Raw genomic sequence first — 15,567 nt, forward strand, 5'->3', positions numbered from 1 at the left:
GAGATAAAGAAAGCAGAGTTGAATTTGGTATTCCTACAAAAATCAACAGTTGGTCGCACATCATTGAGCAAGTTTAAGGTATGTGCTTGTCTTAATTATGTAAATCAATATATGAATTTTGCATATTCAATTAATGAATTAGGGTAATCAGTTATTGATAAATTGCAATTAAGTTTTGTAATTGAGCAAAACAAATTATGAGCAAAACAAATTATTGGTAATTTGTAAGAATTGAGGCATGATTATTAATTAAGTGTGAATTATAATAATCTGTATTGATAATTAAATAAGTGGGAATGTATAAGCCTTGAGAATGGATAATGATTTTTAGGTACTGAAATAATATTTGTTAGGGTTAGGGTTTTGAAAGGGGTTTTTACTTAATTGAAATGTAAAATGTTGCAGAAATATGGTTGAATTTGTTGGGAATGATAATGAGGATGTAATTGAGGATGTAATTGAGGAAGTACACATTACGGATGATGAAGAAGAAAATGGAGCCGATGATGATGTAGTGAGTCCTCCATTTGTTGGGATGGTATTCCAGAGTTGGGAAGAAGTGGATACGTACTACAAAAGGTATGGGAGACAACAAGGATTTGGCATACTCCGTGCTGCAGGGTCGTATGTGCAAAAGGGGGGGGGCAAAATCTAAGGAACTGAGGGGATACTTGTGGAAGTGTGAATGTTATGGTCGTGCAGTGTATAGGCGTCGGGTTGAGGGGAAAAGGGTTTACTCAACTAGGGATGAGCTTGGCACCAAAAGGTCAAAGAAATGCGATTGCCCTGTTCTAATGTATTGCAACAGGACCAAGGATGGGGAATGGGTGGTTAAAAGGGCAGTTAATGAGCATAAGAACCATTGTCCAACTCCGAGGAAATCTAGGTATGTTCCTAGGTATCGACAGGAAGACATCACCTCTCTTGTAAAGAGGAAGTTGTTTAATGACTACAACTCGGGTGCTAACGTTCCTCAGATATTTAACTGTCTAGCTAGCGAGAGGAATGGAGTTGAGAACGTGACATTCACCAAAAAAGATCTTCAAAACATCATTGCTAGGGATAAGGCAGAAAAGATGAAGGAGGGAGATTGGAATGCAATGTGGAAGTACTTTAAAGCGATGTCTACTGACAATGAAAATTTCTTTCACAAGCATAGGGTGGGTGAGGATAACATCTTAAAGGATGTGATGTGGGTAGATGCTAGGAGTAGAGCTGCTTACGAAGAGTTTGGAGATGTTGTAGTGTTTGACTCCACCTACTTAACAAACGAGTATGACTTGCCATTTTCTAACTTTGTTGGGGTTAATCACCATGGTCAAACCATTCTGCTTGGGTGTGCATTGTTATCCCATGAAGATTCAGAGACCTTTGAATGGTTATTTACCGAGTGGTTGTCATGTATGTCTAACAAAAAACCCATTGGTTTTCTTACTGACCAAGACGCTGCCATGAGGAAGGCCCTACGAGAAGTAATGCCTGATGTCCGACATCGATGGTGCTTGTGGCACATACTTACCAAGTTCAGTCACAAACTTGGAAAATACAATGACTATGAGCTGTTCAAAGTTGAGCTTCATAATGTGATTTACAACAGCCTTACCAAGAATGAATTTGAAGTGCAATGGACTGATGTAATCAAGAAGTATAAACTGGAGGGTGAGATTTGGCTTGCAGGTAATTCCATAATTATACATTTCATTATTTGATATATGGTACATTAATTAAAAAACCATATGGTACATTTTCATGTAGACACACATTTTCCTGCAGAAAAAACAGACCTTAAGATGTTCAAGACTTGTTTATGTTGATTTCCTTTTGCTACTATTTCAGGATTATACCATGGAAGGGAAATGTGGGTGCCTGCATTTATGAACGGGATGTTTTGGGCTGGAATGAAGAGCACTCAAAGATCCGAAAGCATAAACAGGTTCTTTGATGGGTTCGTTGATAAGCACACACGATTGTTTGAGTTTGCTCCATTTTATATTAAAGCAGTGGAATCTAGAGCTAACGATGAGCAACAGGCTGATGCAGCTGACCAAAGGGCAGTTCGCCCGTTGGCCACCCAATTTAGTGTTGAGAGAGCCTTTAGAAAGGTGTACACAGATGCAAAATTCCTCGAGGTTCAAGAGCAGTGCAATCGTGTACTGTACCTTACTTCTCTTGAGACTACTATGGTGTCAGCTGAAGTTGCACATCATAAGCTGGAGGACAGAGTGTGGGTGTTGTGTAAGGAAACCCGCAAGGAATTTTCAACAAAGTACAGGCGGAATTATATTGTGCAGTTCAATTTGGAGACTAAATTGGCGGAGTGCGAATGCAAGCTGTTTGAAAGTGACGGTATACTTTGCAGGCACATTATAAAAGTGTATGACATGCATGACACTCAAGATGTCCCAGATGTTTATATTCTTCGTAGATGGAGGAAAGATGTGTCAAGGAAGCACTCGCGCGTGAAGGTGGTGTACCATGATCCAAGTAAGACCGAAGATGTCATGAAGCATGATAAATTAATGCTAGCATACGAGCCAATCAGTTTGAAGGCGTCAACGAATCCCGAGTGCATTAAAATTGTGATGGATACATTGAAGGTGTTGGAGAAGCGGTTGGATCAACAGTTGATTGGTGTGGAAGATATGGATGCTGATGAGACACAGGATGATGTTGGTACTCCTGGTTTGTCTCAAACCAACAAGAAGAGGGCTACTCCAAAATCTGTTACCAATGGGTGCAGTCAAACCAAAAACAAGAGGACCACCAAAAGTACCCCTAAGTCTGTGAACAAACGAAACAAATGTGCAACACCTCCTGATAACGTCAAGGTGAATGATCCTGTGGCAAGAAATAAACCACATAGGACACCAAGTTGTAGGCACCGTTCTTGTGTTGAGCCAAAAAAGAAAACACCCATAAGGAGAAGGAGAAGCAAAACAAATGATGTTGCTGGTTGCTCACAGGAACCTCCCACGCAGGTATTACAAATGTATTTACAGTACTTGTTTCGTTGCAGTTCATATGTCCAAACCATTAACTTTGATTTGACTTATTCTTATTCAGGGCGCTGATGATGTTGAGTTGACACACACTTCTGCTGGGGGTATTGAGATGTTATCTCAAGATGGGTCAGTTGGGTATTTCACCAGCATAGTTGGAGGAGATGATGGACTTGACATTGTTGGTGATGTTGGTGATGTTGGTGATGATGGACTTGGACTTGACAATGTTGATGATCTTTTATGCCGAAATTCTCTTGGGTGGGATAAGTGATTTTCGAAGTCAAAACTATGAAGAGGAAAATAGGTTTAACAATGAAATTGTTTATGTGTTGTTGTTCATTTCAGATATTTGAATGATCTATATGTATGTGTTTCTGTGTATGTGTTTGAATGGGATAGAATCTATATTTATGTGTTGTTATTACCACAACTTTGCGATCCTTACTGTCATTCTTCAAGACTTAAAAAGTACTAATAAACCTAATTTGGTACAAATACTGTACCAAATACAGCACACATAACCCAATTTGGTACAAAAATTCCAAAATCTTTAACAAAGATACCCTAATTTGGTACAACAAATGTAACAAATTCAACATGCGTGGGCTGTATTTGAATAACTAGGGTACCAATTTTTAAAAGTCCCTAATCCATACTTAATTTTTAAAAGTCCCTAATTAGTGTGCAGTAATCCATACTTAATTTTGTTGTATTAAATCTATGCCCTTCCATTTTTTTGAACCTGTTTTTGAAAAAATACGTTTAATGTGTAGAACCGACATGTACAAATGAAATACCTAACCCTAACCCTAAACCCTCAAACCCTAAAGTAATTACCTATAACCGATATGTACAAATGACAACGGATCTATATCGATTTTCTTTTGTAAGCAATTCGGTTGGTGATGCGGGAATTCATTTCCGATTGATTGGGAGAATATTTAATAATTCCCAATTCATTTCCGTTTTCGAACAAATTTGTAATGTATCCGATTTTGACAATATATTTCTATTTCTGAATAAATTTCAATTTCCGGAAATATTTCCGAGGACTCCGGCAATATTTCAATTTTCAAAAATATTATCTGATACGTACCATGTTTCCGTTTCCGGCAACATCTACGTCTTTGATAGGATACGATCCATATTTCCGTTTTCTGGAATACAACCGGCCTCTAGCTAGGCATACGGTTCACCACCACTTATTAGACTACTTAACCTTAAATGGATACTTGGGCATTATTTCCTTCACATTGACCCTTAACCCTTAGTAGTTTCGAAGCATTAGGGTGCGTTATGTTCAACTTATTTGACATGAATTTATCTGAACTTATCTGAACTTACACGTTTCCACACCATTTTCGCACTTTTCTATAAATCATTAATTAAGGTTCAAATAGTAAATAATAAGTAATAATAAATTAATAATATTTAATAATTAATAATTAAAAAATAATAAATAAGTCGTTGAATATTGAATAAATAAGTCGTGCAAATAGTAAGCGTAAAGAACATTAAGGAATGTAGGTAGTAATAAATAATTATTAATACATAATAAATAATTATGTAGTGAATAATTGTTATTAATTATTAATTATTAAGTATTAATTAGTACTTAATCAGTAATTATTAAGTAATTAATAATTACTAATAAATAATTAATACTTATTTATTAATAATTAATAATTAATTGGAACTAATTGGAATTTATCTAAAGTTATTGGAACTTATTGAAACATATTGAAACTTATCTGAATTTATCTGAACGAACTTATTGGACTTGAAACTTATTTTTATAAGGTACCCTTAGTGAATTTATCTATGTACTGTTCTCTATGTCGAACGAACTTATTGGACTTGAAACTTATTTTTATAAGGTACCCTTAGTGAACATCTATGTACTGTTCTCTATGTCCTTTATTGTAATGGTACCTAGCGTTTGTATAGTTTTGTTAGATACTATCGTCATTTGGTACTTATACTTTTATAAATATGATAGATACTGGTGAATTTGGTACGTTAAATTTTACAAATATGTCAAGTTCGTACTTTGCCCTTAAAAAATGATCCAACCATTGGGGCTTAAAATTGTCCTTATAGTGTTTTTTTTTATGGGCGGGATATTTGACTAACACTTAAATTTCAAAAAAGTTATTATTCAAAACAAAGACACTTGTCGATTCGACAGTACAAATAACTTAATATTAAACCCATATTTTAATTTAAAAATAAAATTATTATAGGAAAATCCTTTCTCTCTCCTGTCATTTCTACTTGTGTATTTTCTCTCTCCTGAAGTGTCGCAGTTCTTCGACTTCCCCACTCCGACTTGCCTTGTCGACGGCGTTCACCAAATCCACCACCCAGGTATCAAAGTCGAAATTTTCTTTACAATTTCAGTATTTCAATTTGAATCACTACTTGTTCCCAATTCAATTGTTCCCAATTTCCATTTAGGGTTCCCTAAATAGAATTAACAAATCCATATTGAATTTTGTATGAGTTTTTGTCGTTGGTTGTATGGTGATTTGACAGTAGTACATAGTAATTGTAGTAAAGTTTATGAGAAGACCCAATTCAAAAGATGTTGTTTATAAATTAGGGTTCCTAAATTAGGGTTCTTACAAATTGAGTAATGTATGGTTAGTTTTTGCGTTCTTTGTTGGGGAATTGACATCAGTATTGAGTAGTTGTACTCAACTATTTCTAAAGGCCCAGTTGTACATTTCTCGTTTCTAAATTGGGTTTGGTAAAACTGAAGTGCTGTAGTCAAATTGATTACTGTATGGTACTTTTTGTGTCCGTTGTTGGTGATTTGAGATGCATATAAAGTACTTGTAGTTACCCATTTTGCGTAATGTTTGGTGTTTTTGTGTGTTTGTTGTTGGTAATTTGAGATGAGTATAAGTATTTGATTTTGTGTCCCTATTTATTATTTTCACAGTGTCATGAGGAAGGGACTAGTTCATAGTCATATGAAGAGAAAAATGGGGAATAATGTCATTGAATATGAGGGAACTTCAAAGTCCAAATACAAAAAACATAAATCCTTCGAGGACTTTGGGGATGATGAACTGTGTAAGTACTTCACCAGTGACTTGAGTGTACTTCCTATTCATAAACCGCCAACGAAAAAGAGTAGGGCGGTCGTAGATGAAGATTCGTACGAAGACGAAAGTCAAGATGAGGGTGATGAAGACTATGAAGCTGAGGAGACTAACTATGATGAAGTTGAGAATTCTGATGAGGAGTACGATGAAGTGCCAGAGCGAGAGACACATCCAATTAAGAGGGGATACAAACAACAAGTGTCTCGGAAAGTATTACCCAAGCAAGGTCTGAAAAGGAGACGACTTCCTACCCCAAATCCACGGCCACAGGTAAAGCAATGCAGCAGGAGTGAGTCATTGTAATTGGTTCCCCTGTTGATTGGTGAATTCTAAATATATCTGTTATTGGTATTCAGGAGCAGCAATACGTTGTGAGAAGAACCAAAGGTCTGTCAGGTCTGTCAAACGGGGAACAAGTTAAGAGGGAAGAGTTATGTGTTGCGACGCAACTACAAAAATGTCGCAACAAGGTTAGTCAGTGAACTTTATCTAAATGATGAAACTGTATTCATTAAAATTAAGTGTCCCATTATTCATTTCTAGTTGTACAGGAATGTTTTTTATATGACCATACGATTTTCATGTTTACAGCAACCAGCGGTCATTTGCCGTGTTGATGCATTTTCGAAGTTGATCAAAAGGTTTGATGCTTCTAGAATTGAAGTTGTTAAACAAATGGGTTTTGGTGGGATGCTAATGTTGAAGTTGACCCAACTCTCGCGACAGTTCTGCTATTGGTTAATGACTAGGGTGGATGGAGTTGCCCAGACCTTGGTTGCAGGTGATGGCAGAGTCTTACCGTTGTCTCCAACACAATGGAAATGCATATTTGATCTCCCAATGGGAGGTAAGAAGGTTCCCTTCGACGTGGTTGATAGTCCGGCGTTGGTTGTTAAGGCTGCGAAGGTGGCTCGGAAATTCACAATGGTGAATGGGGAGGGAAAGGAAATGGTTTCTTTACGTTCAGTCATCGATGCGTTAGTCGAAGAGGATGAAGATGGCAACGTCACCCAGCTAGAAACCGAATCGGCCCGTAGCGAATTCCGTACTGCTTTCTTGATGGCGCTCTTGGGTCTGGTCATATGTCCTTCGACTGATGGATCATATATGTCTAAGCCCTTGATGCAAGCGTGTACTGTGGCAGACATGTCAATTGAATATGATTGGTGTACGTTTGCCCATGAGTGGCTTATGACTAAGTCTTCTGAGTTTGCTGAGAAGTTTGACAAAGCTGGGTTCGTGGCGGGATGTGGTGGTTGTACCCTGTTCCTCTTGGTACTTTTCCAAACCTTTTTTCCCCATAGTGAATGTTACTTTTCGTATTATTTAAATAATTTTTGATTAAACATTTTGGTGAACAGATATTCTACCTAGATCATTTGAACAGGCCTCCTCTGTCGTGGAACGAGTTTCCAAGGATAGGAGTTTGGACAACTGAGCATGTCTTCCTGGCTAGGGATTTGGACAAGAAGGAAACTGACGACTACGGAAAGCTATCAGTAAGTTGATCCTTTTACAATGAATCACAACACAACATTAAAATCATGTGTAGCAAACTTATTGTGGTTATTGGTTATTATTTATGGAAATGTTTAATGTTTATTGTGGCAGTCACTGGACATTGCATATGGGGAACCACATCCCCGACTCGCCAGAGACAAAATTACACCCATCTCGCAGGAAGATGAAGATGAGGATTGCGAGGATACAAGGCTAGTAAATAATGTATGTAATTCATCTACGCATTTATATTTTTACATTGTATAAATCGTTCGAGTATACACACTAAAATTTGGTCTTCTTCCATATATGGTACAGATTATGAAGTTGATCACACCTTACCTAGAGAGGCTGGAGGAGAAGATTGATAAGTTGCAAACGGCACGGGACAACACAAGACCCTTTGGCTTTCCCATACATGACCAGTTCCATATCCATTCTCCGGCTCATCATTTTGCTGACGATATACAAGATCTTGATCTTGGTTTGAATCAACCATTCACGTCTCTTGAGCAACTGGGAAGTCCAAGGATAATCAATCCAACCTCACAAAGAACCCAAACAGAGCAACAAGAGATCAACAAGAAGATGGCCGCTGTCGACGATATGTTGCACATTGACAATCACCATCAAGTATCAGTTACTGATGTCATTGGCAAAGTTGCAAATGAATCTCTTCAATCCGTATTAGCACAACGTCATGAAGAGTATCATGCCAATAACGAGAATGATCCTGGGAACAATAAGGAGTTGAATCAAGACGACCCATTGACTAGTAAGGAGTTGAATGAGGATGCGCGTGACAATGATGAGGAGTTGAATGAGGATGCGCGTGACAATGAAGAGGTCGCTGCTGGAGGAGGAGGACCAAGGAGGAGGAGGAGTTTAGGACACCGAACTCATATTCCATCTGCAGCAGTATTTTCGGGAGATTTCGTGTCTGGTACAAACCAAAGGGTCACAGGTCCGGTTAATGACATCACTGCGTTCGTTAAGAGATGGAAAGATTTGAGAGACGAGGCTAAGTAAGTTAATCAACTTATAAGAATATGATCCCATTTCATTTAATACCTTAACTAAAGCAGTTCTGTTTTGCAGTCCAGGACAAGTCATGATTACCTGCGATGGCAGGAGTGCAACCCAAAGAGACTGCTATGGGGTCTTGCATACAAGAGCGAGGGTCAGTGCTGACTATGTAAGGATGGCTTCGGAGATGTATATGAAAAAGTGGGCAATGGATTACGAAGGCAAGAGTCGGAGAATTATGCTTGACCCAACATTTGCGGTAATTACGCCTTGAATTGAATTATTACGCCTTAAATCACATTTTTGATTATTTAAATCACACTTTTAAGTTTGAATTCGTAAATCACATTTTTAATTATTAAAATCACATTTTTAAGTTTTAGGTGTTTAGGGTTTACACCAGAATATATTTATTGAACATCATTTTATATTACAGATGAGGGTAATTACGAATAAGGATCCTTTTGAACATCTGGCAAAGAAGCACGGCCAACCTCTTCGTGACATAACTGCATCCCAGATTTGTGTGGTATTTTTCCTAGTTTTAACATTCTCCTTTCACATGTTCTCTGAATAAACAAATAACTAATAATTCCTGTGGTAATATGATGGAATCAGATTTTTGTTCTTGTATTGGACGATGACCATTGGTGGTGTGCTGCATTTGAGTTGAAGGAGAAGACCATATGGTTCATGGATACTATGTACCCCAACCCCGAAGAGAAGCATAAGTCTATTCTGAAAAATATGGTATGTTTTGCTTCCAAAGTTTTTACGCCGAGAAAAATATGGCATGATTGTCATTTACAAACTACAATTTCTGGGGTTGATGTGAATGCTTTACATCACAGATCCCGGCCATCGACACGATGTTAAATGTCCATGACCCCCAGTGGGAACTAGGCACAATGGGTAGTTGGGGAAGACAACTAGTCGAGCTTATGAACAACACCGACAAGTATGTGAACCAGAGGATTTAAATCATTCTGTGTGTCATTTAAAATTTATTCCCCCGTTTAATCACAACTAGTTTTCTTGCAGTCATAGCTGCGGCCTACTAATGTTGGGATGGATAAAGTCATCGGTCGCTCGTATCGTATCAAGATATGGAATGGTAAGTGGCTTTGTATTTAGCCCTCATATATATTGCTCCTTATTACCATTCATTCATCGTTGTAGGAAAATATTGTTGTGGCTCGAAAAGCGCTACTAATGGAAGACTTTCTCTCGGAATTTAATGAAGCAAAGGATGAAGCATTGTCAGCAATCACCTGTACTTGAAAGGCATCTGATGATTCTCGTAGTAATATTATGTAACTCTTGGAAACTTTTTATTAGCCGGATTATCTAATGTTTAAGATTTGTGTCGGATTTTTTGGTGGAAATGTTTACTGCTGCTTTTGGAAAATTCACTTTACTGCTATGCGGATAATTTATATCTAAGGGTTTTATTATCGTTTACTTAACTCTTTTCTTTGTAAGTGTTTTATTATTTGCCTATTATGTGTACGAAGTTTGGCAACTTTAAAATCTTATTATCACCACCAAAAGTGGGTCAAATGAAAGTCAAGTGTTTTATTATTTGCCTAAGTGGTGGTACCAAATAAGAAGTGTACGAAGTTTGGCAACTTTAAAATCTTATTATCACCACCAAAAGTGTAGCAAATATAATGGGTTTACTTGAAGTCGAAGTTCTTGGTACATCTAATGTACCAAATTCGATGTTCTGGCTACATTTAATGTACCAAATCGAAGTTCTGTTACGACTTGAAAACGTACCAAAGTCAAAGTTCTGGTTAAATGCATTGTACCAAACTTGAATTTAGGACTACATGAACTGTACCAAAGCCAAGTTGGCAAATGTCATACTCATACCAAAGTTGACAAATGACATATACCAAAGTTGACAAATGTCGTATACCAAAGTTGACCTGCATTTCACTACCTGTGTGCATTTCACTACTTGTGTTCATTTATCTGATTGATTTCATACATAACTACAAATCAGGGATCTTAATTGGCGCATAAATATCTTATTTCTACCTTGATTCCTTTAAAACAAAAGACCCCTTAGTTCACAGTAGAAATATAAACATACAACATCAAATGTTTGGTCATAAACTAACTTCCACACAAACTTCCAAACTAAGTACCAGAATTCAAATGCAACAGAGTTGCCGAAATACATCCAAAATACATCCAAATTACATCCAAAAACTTAAGTTCAAGCACGTAAACACGGTCTACACACGGACTTGCCTCCCAGAAATAAGGTCGTACACCTCAGGTCTCCTCACATTCAACTCGCACAAGATGTCATCAACAGCAAGTGATACCCTTGCATCCTCTATTGCACCCTGATGATGATAGCAAATAAATATGATAGCATTACTACAGGACTATTGTTTTCAAGAACACACACAACTAAACACATGGAACTAAATGAACGTACCGGTTGGAATGTGGGAGAAATTTTGTTGCGTTGGACTATGTCCTTTATCCATGCTAGCATTACAACACAACTTGACACACTGCATTACAGTGATCAAACCATATAATCCTTATATAAACAAACCAACTTATATTTACGCGAAGCGATTGCGTTGGGTTACTTACTCATCGCTTGGTGGGACAGAAACAAGGTCAACCCCCCATCCACTCAGTCCATCCTTTACCCATGACTCGTCTTTAGAGTAAAACAGGGTGTCCAAGTACTTGAACTACAAGAATAACAAGTCAATCATATGTATGAAATGTATGCGATAATTATTAAATGTTTTTAGATACAATCATTACCATGTGGCTAAACAGACGACCGTGCTCAGACAAAGGCTCGTCTGATGTAGGATCAAGGACCCAAATCCGCTTATCCTTCATGGATAATGCAACACAATACCAACGTGTGTGCGGTGGAAGTGTGAAGTACATGTGCAACACGGGTACTACAACCTGGCATGAATTGCAAAATAGATACGATAAGTTAAATGGTAAATTAAAAATTTACCAATAATTATCACAAATGTATTTAATTTAGAATGTGATGTTATCTCACATACCACAAACATTTCCCGAATGACGAGGTTTTCAAAGGGGGCACCGAATGGGGCTACAAGAGACTGGGGAGGTTCGTTTGTTTGTACCTTAACCTGCCACAATTAGAAGGTGTACTAATTACCTCAAGATACGTTTACAAAAAAATTATCAGATCATGATAACATAGATGAGAAATACGTCTGAAAACTAACCCCGAAACCAGGTTCAAGCATTACACTTCGTCCTCTACCGGCACCCAATTCTGCCTTCCACCTGCTAGTATACATCTTACTAGCCACTTTGACGTATTCTATCCCCGCATACTCATCCATTGCTACCATTCGATACATCTGATATTTGCTTAGACATAAACCATCGAACTCAATCAACTCTGGTCCTTCATCCCTGCATATATTGATCAATTGAAGGATAATTAACTGTCGTATTCCAAGTTAAAACTTGTAAACATTAACAAAATACAAATACATTAATAATCATAATTTACTAAAAAGTTTGACATTTACTTGCTATTTCCCTGGCACTCCTTGATGAAAGCAACCAATTCCTTCTCCATATCAGTACGACTCTTCCGGGAGCTCCTAAGAGGTGAAACTCCCTTTAAAATTTCAGTGGTGATTACCTGTGCAATTTGGATATGTATATAACCCAACATTAAAATTATCTAAGATAAGTATATCTTGGATTGTTCATTCACAGTAGTGTAAGAAAATGTACCGGCTTCTGAGCAGGAGATTGTACTTCAGTCTGTAGCGTGGTCATAGATTTCGTAGGGACAGAACAATCAGAGGAAGAGGGAGCCATAAATCCAAGAACATCTGAGGTAACCGCAGAAGAAGGACCAGGGGTTATAGGATCACTCACCAAAACTGGAGAGACTGAAGTGGAAGGAGGAGGGAACCCAAAGCCTCGGGTGCCAAAACCCCGAGCTGAACCAAAGGCCGGTGCAAAACCCACCGGCGACGGAACTCCAAACTGCTGCGCAGTGGCCGTAGGAATTGTGGTCGGCCTCATTGTCTGCGTACCTCCGAGAGCAGGGCAAACAGCCACACCACCCACACTACCACCACTTGTACCTCCACTTTGAGTGTCCTTCAACCCACTATCTTGTTCCCTCACCCCTACTATTCTTGACAAATCAAGTTTCATACTTCTTAAAACCTCTCCTTGGTTGTGCATTTGCTCCTCGATTCTCTCAAATCGGCTTGTTAAAACATTCAGAACCTGTATACAAATTTCAATCACACAATCAGAATATCTAGTGCGCTCGCGGGACAGAAGCCAGAAACTTATAAACTAATCAACTAATAATCTAATTAAACCAAATTGGATTAGAAACAATAGATTAAACCTCTTTTGCAATGTAGGAACCCCGCATATCTCTTGGCAATCGAGGATGGTGTCTCTCGCCGTAAGCAACATCAACAGACTGGTTGTGGAACATCAAAATAAAACATCAGTCCATATATGAATGAATCATTATACTGCTGAATCACTACTAACACAACAGAAATTTTTGGTATTCCATCTCACCTGAGTTCTTCCATAGTCACCTCCAGCTTTCTTGTCTGCCTCTATCAGGGCATCCACATCAGATTGGGACCACACAGCCACCCTCGGCATAACACACCATTGCCTAGGAACAACATTCAGGTGGTCCAGGTAGAACACCTACAACATTAACCAACTTGCTTCAGAATCAAATAAGACCTTTGCAAAATTATACACAATAAATAAAAATATTTTCAGTTATACCAACCGTTAAAAATAGGCTGCAGCCCCCCAATCCAGAAACAACTCCATGCTGATCAAACTGATGTGCAAACATTTTGCACCATATCTTTAGCCACTCTAAACAGAATGTGCACCAATCATATGAATTTGACTCCGGTGCTACCGATGCGGCAGGTAACAACCTTCCCGCCAAGGTAAACCCGTCTGTGCTTGGGCACAACACCAGCTCTAGTATAACAATCATAAAGGCTATTCTAAATTCAAATTCCTCCTCTCTTGTTACAATTGGGACAATAGTAGCCACCGCCTTACCCTGTCCATCCCTCATCCCAACTGCAAATTCCCAAGCTTTCTGAACAGAAACCCCACCACTATCCCCATACATCTTAACAATATGGTCTGCTATATTCCTATTGCGTGTGTCTAGGTTTCCATTAAGAGATGGTACAGGCTGAGTACCCATAGGCAGCCCCAAAACGCAGTTAAATTGGATGGGATCCAGGCTGAATTCCATATCGCCCCCACCATAAAACACCCCATTAGCACCATCTACCCTGGTCACTAACCAGTAGGCAAATTCTGGGGACAGGTTGCGCAGTTTCACGGTGAGGAGGGCTCCAAACCCCATTTTTCTAACTAAATCCCTTCGACTGTCATCCAACAGTGACACCAACTTTGAAAACACCTCAATCCTATCATTCTCATGCATGCCTTTCCTCAGCCTGGTGGACACAACAGTCTCCGATTTCTTCACCTGAGCACCTACACTCAACTAAGATGCATACAACAATGCCCACTAAATCAAAACCATGTAAGAATTGATCATAAACATTTGTTCTGATTAATTTTCAATCACAAAATAGATATCCATGAAATAGGTAGTTAACAATTCAACAAACCATCGGTCTAATAGTAGTGGTTAAGTTATGAATACTAACGACGTCCTCGTCATCGTTGCTCTCTGTACGTGGCTCCTCCTCTCCACTAGTCTCCGCATCATAGACTTTTCTCTTCTTTCCACTGGAAGAACCTTCCACTGCCTTTAGTCCACATGCAGTTGTTCTCTACACACACAACACAACAAGTTTACTTATGTCTGAATATTAAAAATAGAATTGGATTAGAATTGGATTCTTCTATTTAATACAATAGCATTCTTGTACTAATTACCGTTCGTGCTCCTGCCCTTGTAGACACGCCCTTTCCCTTAACAACGTCTTCCTCTGTTTTTTTCTCCTTTGGAAGTGGAGCATTACGTTTACCCATTTTCCTAAAAAATTATAAAACTTAATGACTACAATAACAACGTAAACTAAACACAAGAAATTCACAACATTCCAAAACTTCACACTGCAATTACTTTTAAAATGCACACATATAAACATCCACACATAATTAGACCAGTAATTAGACCCAGTTTGGTACAAATCTACCAATCCAAATCTCATTTGCGATACCAAACTGTCAAACACTTTCAGTACCATTTTAGGATCAATATAAAATTATGATCCTTTTTAAAAATAATTCTATATTTTAAGTACTATTCTCCATATTATCAACACTATTTTTAACAAATTTCCAAAATTTAGGCGACATCAAATATACCAAATTTGTTCAAATATCAAAACCCAGTTACAAAACAACCATTATTCATACTCCTAATTCCACCAACAGCCTACAAAACCCTAAACAAATATTAAAAAACGATTATTAATAAACGAACTAAAACATGCAGCAATTAAACCAGAAACCCTAACTAACTGAAACCCAGAAATTCTTAAAATTAGACGACTTTAACAATTAGGATTACAACCCTAAACCCTCCAATAAGCCTAAATACATTAACTTTTTAAATTTTCGATTTGGGTTTTAGGGTTTTACCTCTTGATGACAAATAATTCTTCCTCCAGCGCAATTGCTTTTCACGAATTCACCAAATTAACGAACAATCCTAGCTCGTCTTGAAAATGGAGGTGTGAATTTTTTAGCTCGTCTTGAAAATGGAGGTGTGAATTTTTTGCCCAAAATTCCCGAAATCTGAATTTCTTGCTCGTCTTCACTGCAGGAGGAGCACGAGGAAGAAGGACTGCTTTGAAGGAGGAGAGAGAATAACAAGGAGGAGAGAGACAATGTGAGTATTAAAT

At 38.0% G+C, this 15,567-nt stretch overlaps 2 protein-coding genes across 4 annotated transcripts; one reads left to right on the forward strand and one right to left on the reverse strand.

Annotated features, from left to right (window-relative positions):
- Positions 1 to 409: 409 nt before the first annotated feature.
- On the forward strand, positions 410 to 3,273 carry LOC130463015 (protein FAR1-RELATED SEQUENCE 5-like). Its single transcript, XM_056832030.1, has 4 exons — positions 410 to 579; positions 710 to 1,677; positions 1,837 to 2,978; positions 3,064 to 3,273. The coding sequence occupies exons 1-4, from the start codon at positions 410 to 412 to the stop codon at positions 3,271 to 3,273; spliced, it is 2,490 nt and encodes an 829-aa protein (XP_056688008.1).
- Positions 3,274 to 10,651: 7,378 nt separating this feature from the next.
- LOC110798742 (uncharacterized) lies at positions 10,652 to 15,511 on the reverse strand. 3 transcript variants are annotated; one of them, XM_056835117.1, is made up of 14 exons: positions 15,305 to 15,511; positions 14,594 to 14,693; positions 14,323 to 14,487; positions 13,449 to 14,195; positions 13,223 to 13,360; positions 13,041 to 13,118; positions 12,407 to 12,913; positions 12,196 to 12,311; positions 11,884 to 12,076; positions 11,695 to 11,784; positions 11,435 to 11,587; positions 11,255 to 11,358; positions 11,091 to 11,169; positions 10,652 to 10,995 (listed from the first exon to the last, which is right to left on the reverse strand). In XM_056835117.1, the coding sequence occupies exons 2-14, from the start codon at positions 14,687 to 14,689 to the stop codon at positions 10,882 to 10,884; spliced, it is 2,580 nt and encodes an 859-aa protein (XP_056691095.1). In that variant the 5' UTR covers positions 14,690 to 14,693; positions 15,305 to 15,511; the 3' UTR covers positions 10,652 to 10,881. The 3 variants fall into 3 exon arrangements, with proteins under 3 accessions (XP_056691095.1, XP_056691096.1, XP_056691097.1); XM_056835118.1 differs by having other exon boundaries at positions 14,362 to 14,487; positions 15,305 to 15,509; XM_056835119.1 differs by lacking the exon at positions 13,449 to 14,195 and having other exon boundaries at positions 14,362 to 14,487; positions 15,305 to 15,461.
- Positions 15,512 to 15,567: the final 56 nt, after the last annotated feature.

This window comes from Spinacia oleracea, chromosome 1 (assembly GCF_020520425.1).
Source record: "Spinacia oleracea cultivar Varoflay chromosome 1, BTI_SOV_V1, whole genome shotgun sequence".
Taxonomy (NCBI): Eukaryota; Viridiplantae; Streptophyta; class Magnoliopsida; order Caryophyllales; family Amaranthaceae; genus Spinacia; species Spinacia oleracea.